This window comes from Pleurodeles waltl, chromosome 12 (genome assembly GCF_031143425.1).
Source record: "Pleurodeles waltl isolate 20211129_DDA chromosome 12, aPleWal1.hap1.20221129, whole genome shotgun sequence".
Taxonomy (NCBI): Eukaryota; Metazoa; Chordata; class Amphibia; order Caudata; family Salamandridae; genus Pleurodeles; species Pleurodeles waltl.
In genome coordinates this window covers 17736298-17757781 of record NC_090451.1, presented here as the reverse complement: position 1 = coordinate 17757781, position 21484 = coordinate 17736298, and the positions used below count along the sequence as shown (strand labels likewise).

Genomic DNA, 21484 nt, shown 5'->3' with positions numbered 1-21484 from the left:
CCCTCGTTTGACCCTCTGCACCTGACCGGCCCTCTGTTGCTGGTGCAGTGACATTGGGGTTGCCTTGAACCCCCAACGGTGGGCTGCCTATGCCCAGACTGACTGTTTAAGTGCTTTACTCACCTGACAAACTTAACCAAACTTACCTCCCCCAGGAACTGTTGATTTTTTTGCAGTGTCCACTTTTAAAATAGCTTATTGCCATTTTATCCTAAACTGTGTGTAACTACTGTTTTAAATCAAAGTTCTATACTTACCTGTGTGGAGTATCTTGCATTTTATGTACTTACCTCAAATCTTGATTCTTGTGTTTCTAAAATAAATTAAGAAATAATATTTTTCTATATAAAAAACTATTGGCCTGGAGTAAGTCTTTGAGTGTGTGTTCCTCATTTATTGCCTTTGTATGTACAACAAATGCTTAACACTACTCCTTTGATAAGCCTACTGCTCGGCCACACTACCACAATATAGAGCATTAGAATTATCTCTTTTTGCCTCTATCAACCTCTAAGGGGAACCCCTGGACTCTGCATGCTCTTCCTTAATTTGAAATAGTACATACAGAGCCAACTTCCTACCGTCTTCAAAGCTCCAATTGTACTGATCATACTGTGGAAACTTTTACAAGGTATAAAAGCCTGCCTAACCGGATTAATGTGTTTGGCAATCATGTATTTGGTTGCAATTTTAAATGTAACAGAATCTAACTGCAATATTTAAATAAGTCAAGAGCTAATTAAACTTTGCCAATTTAATAGAATAACTGAAAAATGTTGAGGGGGTTCCCAATGATTTTTTTTTTCTTCCTACGGGGGTGCAGCATTACATAGCTTGAAGACCAATGCACTGGTCTTGGCCGTGCTGCAATATGAGCAGTTCAGCCCAAACTGCCAGGCGAGGGTCCTCCCTGAGCCGGAACACAAGCACCCCTGAGCAGCGCTCCCCCTGACTGGGCATGGTCAGTCAGGTATAGCTTGGTTCCAGTGGCAAAGTGTGCACGGGACCCATGCCCGGGCATACCTGTCGCACTTAGGCCGTCACACTGAAGTCTGGTGGATGAATCTCACTCGCTGGCAGTTACCTGCAGCTGTATCTCAGTCCTCTGTTTTGCCCTTGCAGTTTGAACCAGGCATTTGCATGTCACTCTTGACCCTGCCCCAATGGGACCAGCCCGAACGCCCACTTCCTGATATTACGCATGCAGTGGTGCACTTGATATGTTTGATATTTGCACAGTCGTTAAAAGTGCTTTTTTTGTTGTCTTTGCTCAGGTGAATGACTTCCTGTCAGGCGGTCGCCTTTGACCCTTGCCCTCCGTGTGGGGGATCACATGATGTTCGTGCAGCTGCAGCTTGCGGCCCAGCAAGGAGGTGGGGTGCACCGGCGCGTGATCACCAGCAGGGGCGACGGCGGTACCCCCGACCTCCTCTCACTACCGGACTCTGCACTCTGGCCCCAACTTCCCCCGAGTTCCTGGGGCATCCTGCCAGCATGGCCCGCCCCCCTCTTTGGCGGGCATGCCTATGCACTGCACCAGCACCCCCTCTGCCCCTGTCACGGCGGCATCTTCCGCTCTCATGGTGCAACCACGACAGCAGCAAATAGCAGCACGGGTGCCTCCCCATGTCCCGAGGTAAGTGTTATGTCTTGGGAGTACTGTCCCCCAAACACCCCCCCCCACATCTGTCCGAAGCACCTACCAGGGTCACGTCTCCGTATCAATTCCAATTTCCTGACCCGGCTTTTGCCTCATTTCGCTTCTTGTGTTGGTTTGTGCCTGTGACCTTCTCGTCCTGGAGAAGGTTGTTCTCTTGCTCTTTTAAAGTTCTCCCTTGTTGGCCCTGAGTCGGACCCCATACTCCCCTCGTTATCTCAGATGAGTGGTCCCTTTCTTGCTCTCTGTGACCTTCAGTCAGCTGCCAGTGGCCCTGGGTATAGCTGGTTCTGCACCAGTGCCAACCACCTTTTGTGCCAGGTCAGATTTTTAAACCTCCCTGCCCCATGTCCCAGGCGAGCTGCCCCCCCCCCCCCCCCCCTCCACTTGCCCAAGGGCATTCCTCCCCCATTCCCCCCCTTGCCTGAAGTCAGCCAGCAATATGCCACCTTGCCCCTGCAAATGTCTGGCCGCGCACTCCATGTGTGATCCTCTCCTTTCCTCCCTGCAGGTGGAGCGCAGTCCCAAGAGCACATGTAGCAGCAGCAGCGCCGGTAGCAGCACAGGCAGTAGCAGCACGCCTCTCAGCAGTCGTTCTCGCAAGCCTGGCGCAATCATTGAGAGCTTCGTCAACCACGCGCCTGGGGTCTTCTCAGGAACCTTTTCTGGTAAGGATGTCTAGTGCTTTTAACTACACTGGGTGGGGTCTGCTGTCATCCTGGGGGACGTGGGGGTCTAGTCTGCCGGCAGCCTGGGGGGGGTGTCTGCCAGCCCCCCTGGTGTGGGGGGGGCAGGGAGGTGGGAGGTCATACTTGGGTCTGGTGTGGGCTGTGCTGTTGGTTTGGAAGGCGACTCATGGGACGTGCCGCAAGTTTGGAGTGCAAGGCGCTGTACGGCTCTAGGAGCCCTGGAGCATGTTACGGCGGAGCCTTGTCTGAGCCTTGTTACACCAAAGGCGATTTGCTCATTTACATTTCGTCTCCTCTTATTTTTCAGGCACTTTACACCCCAACTGTCAAGATAGCAGCGGACGGCCCCGGCGGGACATTGGCACCATCCTGCAGATCCTCAATGACCTCCTAAGTGCCACACGGCACTACCAGGGCATGCCACAGTCCCTGACGCAGTTGCGGTGCCAGACGCAGTGTGCCACTACCTCTCCAGACACTTCCTTGGACCTCAGCAACAAAACTACCTCAGCCACGTCAGAGCCACAGTCCCTGCACCCGTTGCTGCAGTGCCAGAGTCAGATACGCATGTGCAAGCCCATGGGTAAGTGACACACCAGCGCGACTTTGGCCCACCATTGCGCCCTTGCAATACAGTGCCATCTGCTGTACCCCACTGTGTGAGGGAATCTCTCCTAGGAAGTTAATACACCAATAGCACACCGCAGTTGGTGGGTTAGCAGATGGAACTCTGCATGTGTGCCAGGGTAGGTTTGCTAGTATGACTCTGCATGTGTCTTGGTGGGTTGGCTGGTACGACTGCATCTGTGCTGGGGTGGGTTGGCTGATGCGACTGCATGTGTGCCGGACTGGGTTGGCTGATACGACTGTGTGTCGGAGTATCTGTGCCGAGGTGGGTTGGCATGACACTGAATGTGTGTTGTGGTTGATGTAACACTAAATGTGTGCGGAGGTGGGTCAGCTAGTATGATACAACATGTGTGCAGGGGTGGGTAGACCTCTGACTTTGTTCCCTGGAAAGAGTTCTTGCCCCTGGTTATTGATTTCAGAGGGTGGGAGCTGATGGTGCAAGGGCGAGTAGCCTTGAAGTTGGATGGCCTCTGCTACCTCTGGGTCTAGTTACCAGCACAGGACCACCTGATGTCAGCTGTGCTACGGTGTGGGTGGGCTGATGTTGCCACCACAGCCACGCAGCTTCTGCCACATAAGCTCCACCACAGGAGTGCAATGCGGAACCTGCTGAAGGATGCTGCAAGTCTCCGGCCTGCTGGGGAGGTCACTGCTTGTCCCTGCCTGCCCAGGGAGAGCCGATGCACTTCAACAGGCAGGTCAGGCATCCTTAATGGAAAGGTGTGGCATGGGCTCTCTGTGGTTGTTACATCAAGGGCATTCAGTGCAGTCAGTGTCTGTCTTATTCGAGGCCTAGTTCTCTCGCTGTGTTGCCTGGCGACTCGGACTCCACTATGGCTTTGCTGGTTCTCGTCACAAGGCGAGAGCTCCTCCATCTGCCTTCAGAGATTCACTAGTAACACAAGTGACCAGTGTGGACCTTGTAGGGGACTATCTCCCTGCACCCCAACCACATGCCTCCTTCCTCGACCATCCAAGGTAGCACAGGTTGTGTCGCAGAGGGAACCCTCACGTTTTACCCTCTGGGTTTAGCAGGATCGGGCAGGCCAAGCCTGCAGGAAGTGACCTTTGTACAGAGGAGAGCCCAGGTCCCCGGCCACTGGCTTTTACACAAGACAAAGGTATGCCCAGCCCTTGCATTCAGCTGCAGACCCCCATACATCAAAAATCTAGGAGTCTTCATGGACAACCCACTGGCCTTTTGAGGCCGAAGCCAAAACAGTAGAAGGCACATGTTTCGGGCTCTTCTGAAGTCTTGAACCCATTCTTGGCCTTCTTGACTGTAGCACCCAACAAGCCACCATTCAGGCGATACTTGTGTCCCGGCTAGATTACTGCAAGGTCTTGTAACTAGCAAAGAAGTAGTCATCGAAAGACTCCAACTGGTTCGAAATGCTACGGCCAGGCTATTCTCCTTCCCTGAATATGTCCCCGGTCTTTGTCATAAACTGTGTAGGAAGTTGGCTCTGTATGTGCTATTTCAAAGTAAGAAAGTGTGCAGAGCCCAAGGGTTCCCCTTAGAGGTTGATAGTGGCAAAAGTAGATAATTCTAATGCCCTATTTTGTGGTAGTGTGGTCGAGCAGTAGGATTAGCACAGGGTAGTGTTAAGCATTTGAAGTACACGGGCAATAAATGGGGAACACACACTCAAAGACAATTCCAGGCCAATAGTTTTTTTACATAAAATAAATTAAGAAAAGGATATTTTTCTAAGAACCACAGGTTCAAGATTTACAAGTAATACTTCAAATGAAAGGTATTTCACTTAGGTATTCTAGGAACTTTGAATAAACACAATATCATGTACAGTTCTGACAAGAATGGCAATAAGCCATTTTAAAAGTGGACACAGTGCAAAAGTCAACAGTTCCTGGGGGAGGTAAGTAATTAAGTTCACAGGTAAGTAAAACACAGGGTTCAAAGTTGGGTCCAAGGTAGCCCACCGTTGGGGGTTCAATGCAACCCCAAAGTTACCACACCAGCAGCTCAGGGCGGGTCAGGTGCAGTGGTCAAATGGTGCCCAAAACACATAGACTTCAATGGAAATAGGGGTACCCCGGTTCCAGTCTGCCAGCAGGTAAGTACCCGCGTCCTCGGGGGGCAGACCAGGGGGGTTTTGTACGGCACCGGGGGGGGACACAAGCAGGCACAGAAAGTACACCCTCAGCAGCACAAGGGCGGCTGGGTGCAGTGTGTGAACAGGCGTCGGGTTTTGTATTGAAAGCAATGGGGAGACCCGGGGGTCTCTTCAACGATGCAGGCAGGCACAGGGGGGACTCCTCGGGGTAGGCACCACCTGGGCTAGGCAGAGGGTCGCCTGGGGGTCGCTCTTGCTCTGGAGTTCGGTTCCTTCCTGTTCTGGGGGCTGCGGGTGCAGTGTTGGTTCCAGGCGTGGGGTCCCTTGTTACAGGCAGTCGCGGTCAGGGGGAGCCTCTGGATTTCCTCTGCAGGCGTCGCTGTGGGGGCTCAGGGGGGGTCAACTCTGGTTACTCACGGGCTCGTAGTAGCTGGGGAGTCCTCCCTGTAGTGTTGGTTTTCCGCAGGTCGAGCTGGGGGCGTCGGGTGCAGAGTAGAAATTCTCACGCTTCCGGCGGGAAACGTGAAGTCCTTGAAGTTGCAACTTTGTTGCAAGAAAGTTGCAGATGGTTGAACAGAGCTGCTGTTCACAGGAGTTTCTTGATCCTTGGGTGCAGGGCAGTCCTCTGAGGCTTCAGAGGTCGCTGGTCCCTGTTGGATGCGTCACTGTTGCACTTTTCTTCGAAGTTGGGAGACAGGCCGTAGGGCTGGGGCCAAAGCAGTTGTCGTCTCCGTCTTCACTGCAGGGCTTCAGGTCAGCAGTCCTTCTTCTGGTCAAGGTTGCAGGAATCTAGTTTCCTAGGTTCTGGGGACCCCTAAATACTGAATTTATGGGTGTGTTTAGGTCTGGGAGGGCAGTAGCCAATGGCTACTGTCCTTGAGGGGGGGGCTACACCCTCTTTGTGCCTCCTCCCTGTGGGGAGGGGGTCACATCCCTAATCCTATTGGGGGAATCCTCCATCTGCAAGATGGAGGATTTCTAAAAGTAAGAGTCACCTCAGCTCAGGACACCTTGGGGACTGTCCTGACTGGCCAGTGACTCCTCCTTGTTTTTCTTATCTCCTCCAGCCTTGCCGCCAAAAGTGGGGCCGTGGCCGGAGGGGGCGGGCAACTCCACTAGCTGGGATGCCCTGTGGCCCTGTAGCAAAGGGGGGTGAGCCTTTGAGGCTCACCGCCAGGTGTTACAGTTCCTGCAGGGGGAGGTGAGAAGCACCTCCACCCAGTACAGGCTTTGTTCCTGGCCACAGAGTGACAAAGGCACTCTCCCCATGTGGCCAGCAACATGCCTGGTGTGTGGCAGGCTGGTAAAACTAGTCAGCCCACACTGGAAGTCGGGTATGTTTTCAGGGGGCATCTCTAAGATGCCCTCTGGGTGTATTTTACAATAAAGTGCACACTGGCATCAGTGTGCATTTATTGTGCTGAGAAGTTTGATCCCAAACTTCCCAGTTTTCAGTGTAGCCATTATGGTGCTGTGGAGTTCTTATCTGACAGACTCCCAGACCATATACTCTTATGGCTACCCTGCACTTACAATGTCTAAGGTTTTGCTTAGACACTGTAGGGGTATAGTGCACCCTGCCTTAGGGCTGTAAGGCTTGCTAGAGGGGTGACTTACCTATGCCACAGGCAGTGTGAGGTTGGCATGGCATCCTGAGGGGAGTGCCATGTCGACTTAGTCATTTTCTCCCCACCAGCGCACACAAGCTGGCAAGCAGTGTGTCTGTGCTGAGTGAGGGGTCTCCAGGGTGGCATAAGACATGCTGCAGCCTTTCGAAACCTTCCCTGGCATCAGGGCCTTTGGTACCAAGGGTACCAGTTACAAGGGACTTACCTGAGTGCCAGGATTATGCCAATTGTGGAGACAAAGGTACAGTTTAGGGAAAGAACACTGGTGCTGGGGCCTGGTTAGCAGGGTCCCAGGACACTTTCAAATCAGCAAAGGCAAAAAGTCAGTGGGTAACCATGCCAAGGAGGCATTTCCTTACAAGAGACATTACAGACCGCAGGCTTCGAAGAGGCGGGGAGATGTGAGGGAGACCTTGGACCGCAGGCTTCTAGGAGGAGGAGGGGGAAGTGAGATGTGAGGGAGACCATACAGACCACAGGCTTCTGGGAGGAGGAGGAAGAGAAACGGGAGATGTGGGGGTGAGACATTACAGACCACAGGCTTCAAAGATGGGGAAGGAGATGTGAGGGAGACGTTACAGACCACAGGCTTCTAAGAGGCGGGGAGATGTGAGGGAGAAATTACAGACCACATGCTTCTAAGAGGCGGGGAGGTGTGAGGGAGACATTACAGACCACAGGCTTCTAAGAGGCGGAGAGAAGGGAGATGTGAGGGAGACATTACAGACCACAGGCTTCTAAGAGGGGGGGGGGGGGGAAGTGAGATGTGAGGGAGACATTACAGACCACAGGCTTCTAGGAGGAGGAGAGAAGGGAGGTGTGAGGGAGACATTACAGACCACAGGCTTCTAAGAGAGAAGGGAGATGTGAGGGAGACATTGCAGACCACAGGCTTCTAAGAGGGGGAGGGGGAAGTGAGATGTGAGGGAGACATTACAGACCACAGGCTTCTAAGAGGCGGAGAGAAGGGAGATGTGAGGGAGACATTACAGACCACAGGCTTCTAAGAGAGAAGGGAGGTGTGAGGGAGACATTACAGACCACAGGCTTCTAAGAGGCGGAGAGAAGGGAGATGTGAGGGAGACATTACAGACCACAGGCTTCTAAGAGGCGGAGAGAAGGGAGATGTGAGGGAGACATTACAGACCACAGGCTTCTAAGAGGAGGAGAGAAGGGAGGTGTGAGGGAGACATTACAGACCACAGGCTTCTAAGAGAGAAGGGAGGTGTGAGGGAGACATTACAGACCACAGGCTTCTAAGAGGCGGAGAGAAGGGATGTAGGGAGACATTACAGACCACAGGCTTCTAAGAGGAGGAGAGAAGGGAGGTGTGAGGGAGACCTTACAGACCACAGGCTTCTAAGAGAGAAGGGAGATGTGAGGGAGACATTGCAGACCACAGGCTTCTAAGAGGTGGAGAGAAGGGAGATGTGTGGAAGACATTACAGACCACAGGCTTCTAAGAGGAGGAGAGAAGGGAGGTGTGAGGGAGACATTACAGACCACAGGCTTCTAAGAGGAGGAGAGAAGGGAGGTGTGAGGGAGACATTACAGACCACAGGCTTCTAAGAGAGAAGGGAGGTGTGAGGGAGACATTACAGACCACAGGCTTCTAAGAGAGAAGGGAGATGTGAGGGAGACATTGCAGACCACAGGCTTCTAAGAGGCGGAGAGAAGGGAGGTGTGAGGGAGACATTACAGACCACAGGCTTCTAAGAGGAGGAGAGAAGGGAGGTGTGAGGGAGACATTACAGACCACAGGCTTCTAAGAGAGAAGGGAGGTGTGAGGGAGACATTACAGACCACAGGCTTCTAAGAGAGAAGGGAGATGTGAGGGAGACATTACAGACCACAGGCTTCTAGGAGGAGGAGAGAAGGGAGATGTGAGGAGACATTACAGACCACAGGCTTCAAAGATGAGGAAGGAGATGTGAGGGAGACATTGCAGACCGCAGGCTTCTAAGAGGCGGAGAGAAGGGAGGTGTGAGGAGACATTACAGACCACAGGCTTCAAAGATGAGGAAGGAGATGTGAGGGAGACGTTACAGACCACAGGCTTCTTAAGAGGCGGGGAGGTGTGAGGGAGACATTAGACCACAGGCTTCTAAGAGAGAAGGGAGATGTGAGGGAGACGTTACAGACCACAGGCTTCTAAGAGGCGGAGAGAAGTGAGATGTGAGGGAGACATTACAGACCACAGGCTTCTAAGAGGCGGAGAGAAGTGAGATGTGAGGGAGACATTACAGACTACAGGCTTCTAAGAGAGAAGGGAGATGTGAGGGAGACATTACAGACCACAGGCTTCTAGGAGGAGGAGAGAAGGGAGATGTGAGGAGACATTACAGACCACAGGCTTCAAAGATGAGGAAGGAGATGTGAGGGAGACATTGCAGACCGCAGGCTTCTAAAAGGCGGAGAGAAGGGAGGTGTGAGGGAGACATTACAGACCACAGGCTTCTAAGAGAGAAGGGAGATGTGAGGGAGACATTGCAGACCACAGGCTTCTAAGAGGAGGAGAGAAGGGAGGTGTGAGGGAGACATTACAGACCACAGGCTTCTAAGAGAGAAGGGAGATGTGAGGGAGACATTGCAGACCACAGGCTTCTAAGAGGAGGAGAGAAGGGAGATGTGAGGGAGACATTGCAGACCACAGGCTTCTAAGAGGAGGAGAGAAGGGAGGTGTGAGGGAGACATTACAGACCACAGGCTTCTAAGAGAGAAGGGAGATGTGAGGGAGACATTGCAGACCACAGGCTTTTAAGAGAGAAGGGAGGTGTGAGGGAGACATTACAGACCACAGGCTTCTAAGAGGAGGAGAGAAGGGAGGTGTGAGGGAGACATTACAGACCACAGGCTTCTAAGAGAGAAGGGAGATGTGAGGGAGACATTGCAGACCACAGGCTTCTAAGAGGTGGAGAGAAGGGAGATGTGTGGAAGACATTACAGACCACAGGCTTCTAAGAGAGAAGGGAGATGTGAGGGAGACATTGCAGACCACAGGCTTCTAAGAGAGAAGGGAGATGTGAGGGAGACATTACAGACCACAGGCTTCTAAGAGGAGGAGAGAAGGGAGGTGTGAGGGAGACCTTACAGACCACAGGCTTCTAAGAGAGAAGGGAGATGTGAGGGAGACATTGCAGACCACAGGCTTCTAAGAGGTGGAGAGAAGGGAGATGTGTGGAAGACATTACAGACCACAGGCTTCTAAGAGGAGGAGAGAAGGGAGGTGTGAGGGAGACATTACAGACCACAGGCTTCTAAGAGGAGGAGAGAAGGGAGGTGTGAGGGAGACATTACAGACCACAGGCTTCTAAGAGAGAAGGGAGGTGTGAGGGAGACATTACAGACCACAGGCTTCTAAGAGAGAAGGGAGATGTGAGGGAGACATTGCAGACCACAGGCTTCTAAGAGGCGGAGAGAAGGGAGGTGTGAGGGAGACATTACAGACCACAGGCTTCTAAGAGGAGGAGAGAAGGGAGGTGTGAGGGAGACATTACAGACCACAGGCTTCTAAGAGAGAAGGGAGGTGTGAGGGAGACATTACAGACCACAGGCTTCTAAGAGAGAAGGGAGATGTGAGGGAGACATTACAGACCACAGGCTTCTAGGAGGAGGAGAGAAGGGAGATGTGAGGAGACATTACAGACCACAGGCTTCAAAGATGAGGAAGGAGATGTGAGGGAGACATTGCAGACCGCAGGCTTCTAAGAGGCGGAGAGAAGGGAGGTGTGAGGAGACATTACAGACCACAGGCTTCAAAGATGAGGAAGGAGATGTGAGGGAGACGTTACAGACCACAGGCTTCTTAAGAGGCGGGGAGGTGTGAGGGAGACATTAGACCACAGGCTTCTAAGAGAGAAGGGAGATGTGAGGGAGACGTTACAGACCACAGGCTTCTAAGAGGCGGAGAGAAGTGAGATGTGAGGGAGACATTACAGACCACAGGCTTCTAAGAGGCGGAGAGAAGTGAGATGTGAGGGAGACATTACAGACTACAGGCTTCTAAGAGAGAAGGGAGATGTGAGGGAGACATTACAGACCACAGGCTTCTAGGAGGAGGAGAGAAGGGAGATGTGAGGAGACATTACAGACCACAGGCTTCAAAGATGAGGAAGGAGATGTGAGGGAGACATTGCAGACCGCAGGCTTCTAAGAGGCGGAGAGAAGGGAGGTGTGAGGGAGACATTACAGACCACAGGCTTCTAAGAGAGAAGGGAGATGTGAGGGAGACATTGCAGACCACAGGCTTCTAAGAGGAGGAGAGAAGAGAGGTGTGAGGGAGACATTACAGACCACAGGCTTCTAAGAGAGAAGGGAGATGTGAGGGAGACATTGCAGACCACAGGCTTCTAAGAGGAGGAGAGAAGGGAGGTGTGAGGGAGACATTACAGACCACAGGCTTCTAAGAGAGAAGGGAGATGTGAGGGAGACATTGCAGACCACAGGCTTCTAAGAGGAGGAGAGAAGGGAGGTGTGAGGGAGACATTACAGACCACAGGCTTCTAAGAGAGAAGGGAGATGTGAGGGAGACATTGCAGACCACAGGCTTCTAAGAGAGAAGGGAGGTGTGAGGGAGACATTACAGACCACAGGCTTCTAAGAGGAGGAGAGAAGGGAGGTGTGAGGGAGACATTACAGACCACAGGCTTCTAAGAGAGAAGGGAGATGTGAGGGAGACATTACAGACCACAGGCTTCTAAGAGGTGGAGAGAAGGGAGATGTGTGGAAGACATTACAGACCACAGGCTTCTAAGAGGAGGAGAGAAGGGAGGTGTGAGGGAGACATTACAGACCACAGGCTTCTAAGAGAGAAGGGAGATGTGAGGGAGACATTGCAGACCACAGGCTTCTAAGAGGTGGAGAGAAGGGAGATGTGTGGAAGACATTACAGACCACAGGCTTCTAAGAGGAGGAGAGAAGGGAGGTGTGAGGGAGACATTACAGACCACAGGCTTCTAAGAGGAGGAGAGAAGGGAGGTGTGAGGGAGACATTACAGACCACAGGCTTCTAAGAGAGAAGGGAGGTGTGAGGGAGACATTACAGACCACAGGCTTCTAAGAGAGAAGGGAGATGTGAGGGAGACATTGCAGACCACAGGCTTCTAAGAGGCGGAGAGAAGGGAGGTGTGAGGGAGACATTACAGACCACAGGCTTCTAAGAGGAGGAGAGAAGGGAGGTGTGAGGGAGACATTACAGACCACAGGCTTCTAAGAGAGAAGGGAGGTGTGAGGGAGACATTACAGACCACAGGCTTCTAAGAGAGAAGGGAGATGTGAGGGAGACATTACAGACCACAGGCTTCTAGGAGGAGGAGAGAAGGGAGATGTGAGGAGACATTACAGACCACAGGCTTCAAAGATGAGGAAGGAGATGTGAGGGAGACATTGCAGACCGCAGGCTTCTAAGAGGCGGAGAGAAGGGAGGTGTGAGGAGACATTACAGACCACAGGCTTCAAAGATGAGGAAGGAGATGTGAGGGAGACGTTACAGACCACAGGCTTCTTAAGAGGCGGGGAGGTGTGAGGGAGACATTAGACCACAGGCTTCTAAGAGAGAAGGGAGATGTGAGGGAGACGTTACAGACCACAGGCTTCTAAGAGGCGGAGAGAAGTGAGATGTGAGGGAGACATTACAGACCACAGGCTTCTAAGAGGCGGAGAGAAGTGAGATGTGAGGGAGACATTACAGACTACAGGCTTCTAAGAGAGAAGGGAGATGTGAGGGAGACATTACAGACCACAGGCTTCTAGGAGGAGGAGAGAAGGGAGATGTGAGGAGACATTACAGACCACAGGCTTCAAAGATGAGGAAGGAGATGTGAGGGAGACATTGCAGACCGCAGGCTTCTAAGAGGCGGAGAGAAGGGAGGTGTGAGGGAGACATTACAGACCACAGGCTTCTAAGAGAGAAGGGAGATGTGAGGGAGACATTGCAGACCACAGGCTTCTAAGAGGAGGAGAGAAGAGAGGTGTGAGGGAGACATTACAGACCACAGGCTTCTAAGAGAGAAGGGAGATGTGAGGGAGACATTGCAGACCACAGGCTTCTAAGAGGAGGAGAGAAGGGAGGTGTGAGGGAGACATTACAGACCACAGGCTTCTAAGAGGAGGAGAGAAGGGAGGTGTGAGGGAGACATTACAGACCACAGGCTTCTAAGAGAGAAGGGAGGTGTGAGGGAGACATTACAGACCACAGGCTTCTAAGAGAGAAGGGAGATGTGAGGGAGACATTACAGACCACAGGCTTCTAAGAGGCGGAGAGAAGGGAGGTGTGAGGAGACATTACAGACCACAGGCTTCAAAGATGAGGAAGGAGATGTGAGGGAGACGTTACAGACCACAGGCTTCTTAAGAGGCGGGGATGTGTGAGGGAGACATTAGACCACAGGCTTCTAAGAGAGAAGGGAGATGTGAGGGAGACGTTACAGACCACAGGCTTCTAAGAGGCGGAGAGAAGTGAGATGTGAGGGAGACATTACAGACCACAGGCTTCTAAGAGGCGGAGAGAAGTGAGATGTGAGGGAGACATTACAGACTACAGGCTTCTAAGAGAGAAGGGAGATGTGAGGGAGACATTACAGACCACAGGCTTCTAGGAGGAGGAGAGAAGGGAGATGTGAGGAGACATTACAGACCACAGGCTTCAAAGATGAGGAAGGAGATGTGAGGGAGACATTGCAGACCGCAGGCTTCTAAGAGGCGGAGAGAAGGGAGGTGTGAGGGAGACATTACAGACCACAGGCTTCTAAGAGAGAAGGGAGATGTGAGGGAGACATTGCAGACCACAGGCTTCTAAGAGGAGGAGAGAAGAGAGGTGTGAGGGAGACATTACAGACCACAGGCTTCTAAGAGAGAAGGGAGATGTGAGGGAGACATTGCAGACCACAGGCTTCTAAGAGGAGGAGAGAAGGGAGGTGTGAGGGAGACATTACAGACCACAGGCTTCTAAGAGAGAAGGGAGATGTGAGGGAGACATTGCAGACCACAGGCTTCTAAGAGGAGGAGAGAAGGGAGGTGTGAGGGAGACATTACAGACCACAGGCTTCTAAGAGAGAAGGGAGATGTGAGGGAGACATTGCAGACCACAGGCTTCTAAGAGAGAAGGGAGGTGTGAGGGAGACATTACAGACCACAGGCTTCTAAGAGGAGGAGAGAAGGGAGGTGTGAGGGAGACATTACAGACCACAGGCTTCTAAGAGAGAAGGGAGATGTGAGGGAGACATTACAGACCACAGGCTTCTAAGAGGTGGAGAGAAGGGAGATGTGTGGAAGACATTACAGACCACAGGCTTCTAAGAGGAGGAGAGAAGGGAGGTGTGAGGGAGACATTACAGACCACAGGCTTCTAAGAGAGAAGGGAGATGTGAGGGAGACATTGCAGACCACAGGCTTCTAAGAGGTGGAGAGAAGGGAGATGTGTGGAAGACATTACAGACCACAGGCTTCTAAGAGGAGGAGAGAAGGGAGGTGTGAGGGAGACATTACAGACCACAGGCTTCTAAGAGGAGGAGAGAAGGGAGGTGTGAGGGAGACATTACAGACCACAGGCTTCTAAGAGAGAAGGGAGGTGTGAGGGAGACATTACAGACCACAGGCTTCTAAGAGAGAAGGGAGATGTGAGGGAGACATTGCAGACCACAGGCTTCTAAGAGGCGGAGAGAAGGGAGGTGTGAGGGAGACATTACAGACCACAGGCTTCTAAGAGGAGGAGAGAAGGGAGGTGTGAGGGAGACATTACAGACCACAGGCTTCTAAGAGAGAAGGGAGGTGTGAGGGAGACATTACAGACCACAGGCTTCTAAGAGAGAAGGGAGATGTGAGGGAGACATTACAGACCACAGGCTTCTAGGAGGAGGAGAGAAGGGAGATGTGAGGAGACATTACAGACCACAGGCTTCAAAGATGAGGAAGGAGATGTGAGGGAGACATTGCAGACCGCAGGCTTCTAAGAGGCGGAGAGAAGGGAGGTGTGAGGAGACATTACAGACCACAGGCTTCAAAGATGAGGAAGGAGATGTGAGGGAGACGTTACAGACCACAGGCTTCTTAAGAGGCGGGGAGGTGTGAGGGAGACATTAGACCACAGGCTTCTAAGAGAGAAGGGAGATGTGAGGGAGACGTTACAGACCACAGGCTTCTAAGAGGCGGAGAGAAGTGAGATGTGAGGGAGACATTACAGACCACAGGCTTCTAAGAGGCGGAGAGAAGTGAGATGTGAGGGAGACATTACAGACTACAGGCTTCTAAGAGAGAAGGGAGATGTGAGGGAGACATTACAGACCACAGGCTTCTAGGAGGAGGAGAGAAGGGAGATGTGAGGAGACATTACAGACCACAGGCTTCAAAGATGAGGAAGGAGATGTGAGGGAGACATTGCAGACCGCAGGCTTCTAAGAGGCGGAGAGAAGGGAGGTGTGAGGGAGACATTACAGACCACAGGCTTCTAAGAGAGAAGGGAGATGTGAGGGAGACATTGCAGACCACAGGCTTCTAAGAGGAGGAGAGAAGAGAGGTGTGAGGGAGACATTACAGACCACAGGCTTCTAAGAGAGAAGGGAGATGTGAGGGAGACATTGCAGACCACAGGCTTCTAAGAGGAGGAGAGAAGGGAGGTGTGAGGGAGACATTACAGACCACAGGCTTCTAAGAGGAGGAGAGAAGGGAGGTGTGAGGGAGACATTACAGACCACAGGCTTCTAAGAGAGAAGGGAGGTGTGAGGGAGACATTACAGACCACAGGCTTCTAAGAGAGAAGGGAGATGTGAGGGAGACATTGCAGACCACAGGCTTCTAAGAGGCGGAGAGAAGGGAGGTGTGAGGGAGACATTACAGACCACAGGCTTCTAAGAGGAGGAGAGAAGGGAGGTGTGAGGGAGACATTACAGACCACAGGCTTCTAAGAGAGAAGGGAGGTGTGAGGGAGACATTACAGACCACAGGCTTCTAAGAGAGAAGGGAGATGTGAGGGAGACATTACAGACCACAGGCTTCTAAGAGGCGGAGAGAAGGGAGGTGTGAGGAGACATTACAGACCACAGGCTTCAAAGATGAGGAAGGAGATGTGAGGGAGACGTTACAGACCACAGGCTTCTTAAGAGGCGGGGATGTGTGAGGGAGACATTAGACCACAGGCTTCTAAGAGAGAAGGGAGATGTGAGGGAGACGTTACAGACCACAGGCTTCTAAGAGGCGGAGAGAAGTGAGATGTGAGGGAGACATTACAGACCACAGGCTTCTAAGAGGCGGAGAGAAGTGAGATGTGAGGGAGACATTACAGACTACAGGCTTCTAAGAGAGAAGGGAGATGTGAGGGAGACATTACAGACCACAGGCTTCTAGGAGGAGGAGAGAAGGGAGATGTGAGGAGACATTACAGACCACAGGCTTCAAAGATGAGGAAGGAGATGTGAGGGAGACATTGCAGACCGCAGGCTTCTAAGAGGCGGAGAGAAGGGAGGTGTGAGGGAGACATTACAGACCACAGGCTTCTAAGAGAGAAGGGAGATGTGAGGGAGACATTGCAGACCACAGGCTTCTAAGAGGAGGAGAGAAGAGAGGTGTGAGGGAGACATTACAGACCACAGGCTTCTAAGAGAGAAGGGAGATGTGAGGGAGACATTGCAGACCACAGGCTTCTAAGAGGAGGAGAGAAGGGAGGTGTGAGGGAGACATTACAGACCACAGGCTTCTAAGAGAGAAGGGAGATGTGAGGGAGACATTGCAGACCACAGGCTTCTAAGAGGAGGAGAGAAGGGAGGTGTGAGGGAGACATTACAGACCACAGGCTTCTAAGAGAGAAGGGAGATGTGAGGGAGACATTGCAGACCACAGGCTTCTAAGAGAGAAGGGAGGTGTGAGGGAGACATTACAGACCACAGGCTTCTAAGAGGAGGAGAGAAGGGAGGTGTGAGGGAGACATTACAGACCACAGGCTTCTAAGAGAGAAGGGAGATGTGAGGGAGACATTACAGACCACAGGCTTCTAAGAGGTGGAGAGAAGGGAGATGTGTGGAAGACATTACAGACCACAGGCTTCTAAGAGGAGGAGAGAAGGGAGGTGTGAGGGAGACATTACAGACCACAGGCTTCTAAGAGAGAAGGGAGATGTGAGGGAGACATTGCAGACCACAGGCTTCTAAGAGGTGGAGAGAAGGGAGATGTGTGGAAGACATTACAGACCACAGGCTTCTAAGAGGAGGAGAGAAGGGAGGTGTGAGGGAGACATTACAGACCACAGGCTTCTAAGAGGAGGAGAGAAGGGAGGTGTGAGGGAGACATTACAGACCACAGGCTTCTAAGAGAGAAGGGAGGTGTGAGGGAGACATTACAGACCACAGGCTTCTAAGAGAGAAGGGAGATGTGAGGGAGACATTGCAGACCACAGGCTTCTAAGAGGCGGAGAGAAGGGAGGTGTGAGGGAGACATTACAGACCACAGGCTTCTAAGAGGAGGAGAGAAGGGAGGTGTGAGGGAGACATTACAGACCACAGGCTTCTAAGAGAGAAGGGAGGTGTGAGGGAGACATTACAGACCACAGGCTTCTAAGAGAGAAGGGAGATGTGAGGGAGACATTACAGACCACAGGCTTCTAGGAGGAGGAGAGAAGGGAGATGTGAGGAGACATTACAGACCACAGGCTTCAAAGATGAGGAAGGAGATGTGAGGGAGACATTGCAGACCGCAGGCTTCTAAGAGGCGGAGAGAAGGGAGGTGTGAGGAGACATTACAGACCACAGGCTTCAAAGATGAGGAAGGAGATGTGAGGGAGACGTTACAGACCACAGGCTTCTTAAGAGGCGGGGAGGTGTGAGGGAGACATTAGACCACAGGCTTCTAAGAGAGAAGGGAGATGTGAGGGAGACGTTACAGACCACAGGCTTCTAAGAGGCGGAGAGAAGTGAGATGTGAGGGAGACATTACAGACCACAGGCTTCTAAGAGGCGGAGAGAAGTGAGATGTGAGGGAGACATTACAGACTACAGGCTTCTAAGAGAGAAGGGAGATGTGAGGGAGACATTACAGACCACAGGCTTCTAGGAGGAGGAGAGAAGGGAGATGTGAGGAGACATTACAGACCACAGGCTTCAAAGATGAGGAAGGAGATGTGAGGGAGACATTGCAGACCGCAGGCTTCTAAGAGGCGGAGAGAAGGGAGGTGTGAGGGAGACATTACAGACCACAGGCTTCTAAGAGAGAAGGGAGATGTGAGGGAGACATTGCAGACCACAGGCTTCTAAGAGGAGGAGAGAAGAGAGGTGTGAGGGAGACATTACAGACCACAGGCTTCTAAGAGAGAAGGGAGATGTGAGGGAGACATTGCAGACCACAGGCTTCTAAGAGGAGGAGAGAAGGGAGGTGTGAGGGAGACATTACAGACCACAGGCTTCTAAGAGAGAAGGGAGATGTGAGGGAGACATTGCAGACCACAGGCTTCTAAGAGGAGGAGAGAAGGGAGGTGTGAGGGAGACATTACAGACCACAGGCTTCTAAGAGAGAAGGGAGATGTGAGGGAGACATTGCAGACCACAGGCTTCTAAGAGAGAAGGGAGGTGTGAGGGAGACATTACAGACCACAGGCTTCTAAGAGGAGGAGAGAAGGGAGGTGTGAGGGAGACATTACAGACCACAGGCTTCTAAGAGAGAAGGGAGATGTGAGGGAGACATTGCAGACCACAGGCTTCTAAGAGGTGGAGAGAAGGGAGATGTGTGGAAGACATTACAGACCACAGGCTTCTAAGAGGAGGAGAGAAGGGAGGTGTGAGGGAGACATTACAGACCACAGGCTTCTAAGAGAGAAGGGAGATGTGAGGGAGACATTGCAGACCACAGGCTTCTAAGAGGAGGAGAGAAGGGAGGTGTGAGGGAGACATTACAGACCACAGGCTTCTAAGAGAGAAGGGAGATGTGAGGGAGACATTGCAGACCACAGGCTTCTAAGAGGAGGAGAGAAGGGAGGTGTGAGGGAGACATTACAGACCACAGGCTTCTAAGAGAGAAGGGAGATGTGAGGGAGACATTGCAGACCACAGGCTTCTAAGAGAGAAGGGAGGTGTGAGGGAGACATTACAGACCACAGGCTTCTAAGAGGAGGAGAGAAGGGAGGTGTGAGGGAGACATTACAGACCACAGGCTTCTAAGAGAGAAGGGAGGTGTGAGGGAGACATTACAGACCACCGGCTTCTAAGAGGAGGAGAGAAGGGAGGTGTGAGGGAGACATTACAGACCACAGGCTTCTAAGAGAGAAGGGAGATGTGAGGGAGATATTGCAGACCACAGGTTTGGAAGAGGAGAAGAATGGAGACGTGAGGGAGACGTACTCCACCCCAGGCTAGAAACACCAGAAGAGGAGGGAGACCTTACAGATCACTGGCTTCTACAAGGAGATGGGGGGGAGGAAGATGTGAGGGAGGCGTCTTCAACTCCAGTTTCAAACACAGTACTGAATGTAGATGCAATATTTGCACATCCCAGAAATCAAACCCATCAGGAGTTGAAAGACACATTCCTCCCTCTTCCCCGGCATTACACACTTTTATCGGTCTGGCTGCTATTTTCAGGCCTCTCTGAGATTTGTGGACAGTAAAGGTGTCATGGGTGTACTTCAGCAGTGGTGTGTTAGTTATTGTGAAAGTAAGCTGAGTTTGACCCTATTACAGTGTGTTGTGTATGTCAGGCTGCACTGAAGGTCTTTGCTGGGCTTCAGTGAGCTAGGAGCCCTGTTGTCCTACGCAGGCTCGTCTGGGGGTCATGTGATTGGGGTGACCAAGCTTGTATCGTGGGGTGACAGCAAAGATGGAGTAAACTGGGTCTGCACGGTGGAGTGTGGGACAAGCTGGAGGGTGCGGTAGGGTCACTAGTGCTCTTGTGTTGGCAGTTGCGTGTTTTTATTTTTTGGATGGCGGGCGTTGATTCCAAGGCTTGTGGGCTTGGCTTCGCTTACAGGCTGACTTGGAGTCTGCCAAGTCTGCAGCCACTGGAGCACAGAGGATGGGAGGAGCCATTCTGGAGGAGATGTAGCAATAATGCAGGGGCTCTCGCAGGAACCAAAACAAAAGAGGGACTACAGGCTGGGCAGCCATCTTAGCTTGGGCAGTTTCCTTTTTCACCATTGAGGGCCCTAAGCACTAAAGGATTTTATGCACTTGAGATTTGGTCCATGAACTTAAACTTTCACATCTATGAATTAATCAAAACTAGTTATTAACAAACACATACCGAACTGAAATCAGAGTAATTGAGGTTCAGGCTTTATAGACTACTTGCATGTGAGTCGCAGGTTACATTTGCGAAGAGTGAAGCGTTATTATTTTAGGTTTGCTGAAGTGTACCTCTTCTTTTATGCAAACTACACTCCTGAATGTTCACAACGCTGGTTCATGGACGGGGACTGGGTTTGGGCGTCTTTTGGGCTTTATTTGGGAGGGCCTGTGCTTGTTTTGGGCTTCTTTTCGAGAAGGAGTGTGCTTGTTTTGGGCTTCTTTTCGAGAAGGAGTGTGCTTGTTTTGGGCTTCTTTTCAAGAAGGAGTGTGCTTGTTTTGGGCTTCTTTTCGGGGGCGGTTGTGCTCGTCGTGCTTTGGGACCGGATATCCGGCAGTGTGGGGGCCTGGGGAGGAGGCTGCGAGCGGCGCCGATGGGGTCGGCTCCTGGGCCCCTGTACATTAGCTGGAGGGGGTGAAACTGTAGGGGCGGGCTCTGCACTGAAAGATCCGTGTGAGGAGGAGGAGGTTGGGTGTATTCACAGCACAAGGCAGGAGCGCCCAGCCTGCATGAATGCAGAACGTGGCTGCCAGGTCCATGCGTGACGTCTTCTCCACTGCAGGGCTTTCCCTTACATTCTGAGACTTGTAGTCCTGTTTTATAATGGAATAAATAAAGCTACAATTCTGCGGCAGCACATCACGCATGGACCTGGGAAATTTGGTGGGACTGGCACAACAACCTGTTCGAGGCTGGGGTTGTTGCGAGGTAGGACCGCATGTGCGGTCTGTCATGGGTCGGTAGAGGAGGTGGTGGTCTAGAGGCCTAGGATGAGGTCGTGCCCCCTGTTTGTGCTGCAGCATCCAATTATTCTAAGGCCCCTTTCTAACAGCCACTCTTCTCTCCACAGGTGACCGCTTGCGGCAGACTGAGAACCGCGCCACACGCTGCAAGGTGGAACGGCTGCAGCTCTTGATGCAGCAGAAGCGCATGCGCCGGAAGGCTCGACGCGATGCGCGTGCGCCCTACCACTGGCTGCCCAATCGCAAGGCGGCGCGGAGCAGCAGTCATGGCAGCGTGTCCAGCGAGGGCAGCCTGGACCTAGAGGACATGCTTTGGAAGCCAGAGGTGGCGGCCGACATGCCGTCCGAGTTCGTGATGGCGTAGCACTCCATTCCGCGTGTCATTGTGGGGCAGGACACGCTTTGTGGACGCTTGGGGGGCCCTGTGGAGGAACTGCGTGGCCTTCAGGGACCAAGATCCACGGCAGATAGGGGTCTAACCCAGTGGACTCTGCGCACGGCTCCCCAGGATCCGGACTAGCCCCTGAGGGTGGCAGCTCTCAGTGGACCCGCGTTTGTGTGTTTTTTCTTTTGTTTTCTTTCTTGGGGAATTCAGGACTGTGAAAAACTCTAACCAAACTGAGGACAGATTAAAAATGGTGAATCATTTTTTTTATCATTGGTTGAATAAAAAGATCCTTGTGGACTGTAAAACGAGAACTTGGCGGCCTTACAGACTAGATGGGCAACGGTTTCCTGTGCTGGAGTACACCATCTGGTGGATACGCAGGGTTGGGGGTACTTTAGTGAAGTTTGGGTGTTC

At 52.2% G+C, this 21484-nt stretch overlaps 1 protein-coding gene across 1 annotated transcript; it reads left to right on the top strand.

The window, feature by feature from the left end:
• The first annotated feature begins 1250 nt into the window (after positions 1 to 1250).
• MIDN (midnolin) lies at positions 1251 to 21381 on the top strand. Its single transcript, XM_069216862.1, has 4 exons — positions 1251 to 1636; positions 2169 to 2325; positions 2654 to 2929; positions 20790 to 21381. Exons 1-4 carry the CDS (start codon positions 1334 to 1336, stop codon positions 21044 to 21046), a joined length of 993 nt encoding a protein of 330 aa, XP_069072963.1. The 5' UTR covers positions 1251 to 1333; the 3' UTR covers positions 21047 to 21381.
• The last annotated feature ends 103 nt before the right edge of the window (positions 21382 to 21484 follow it).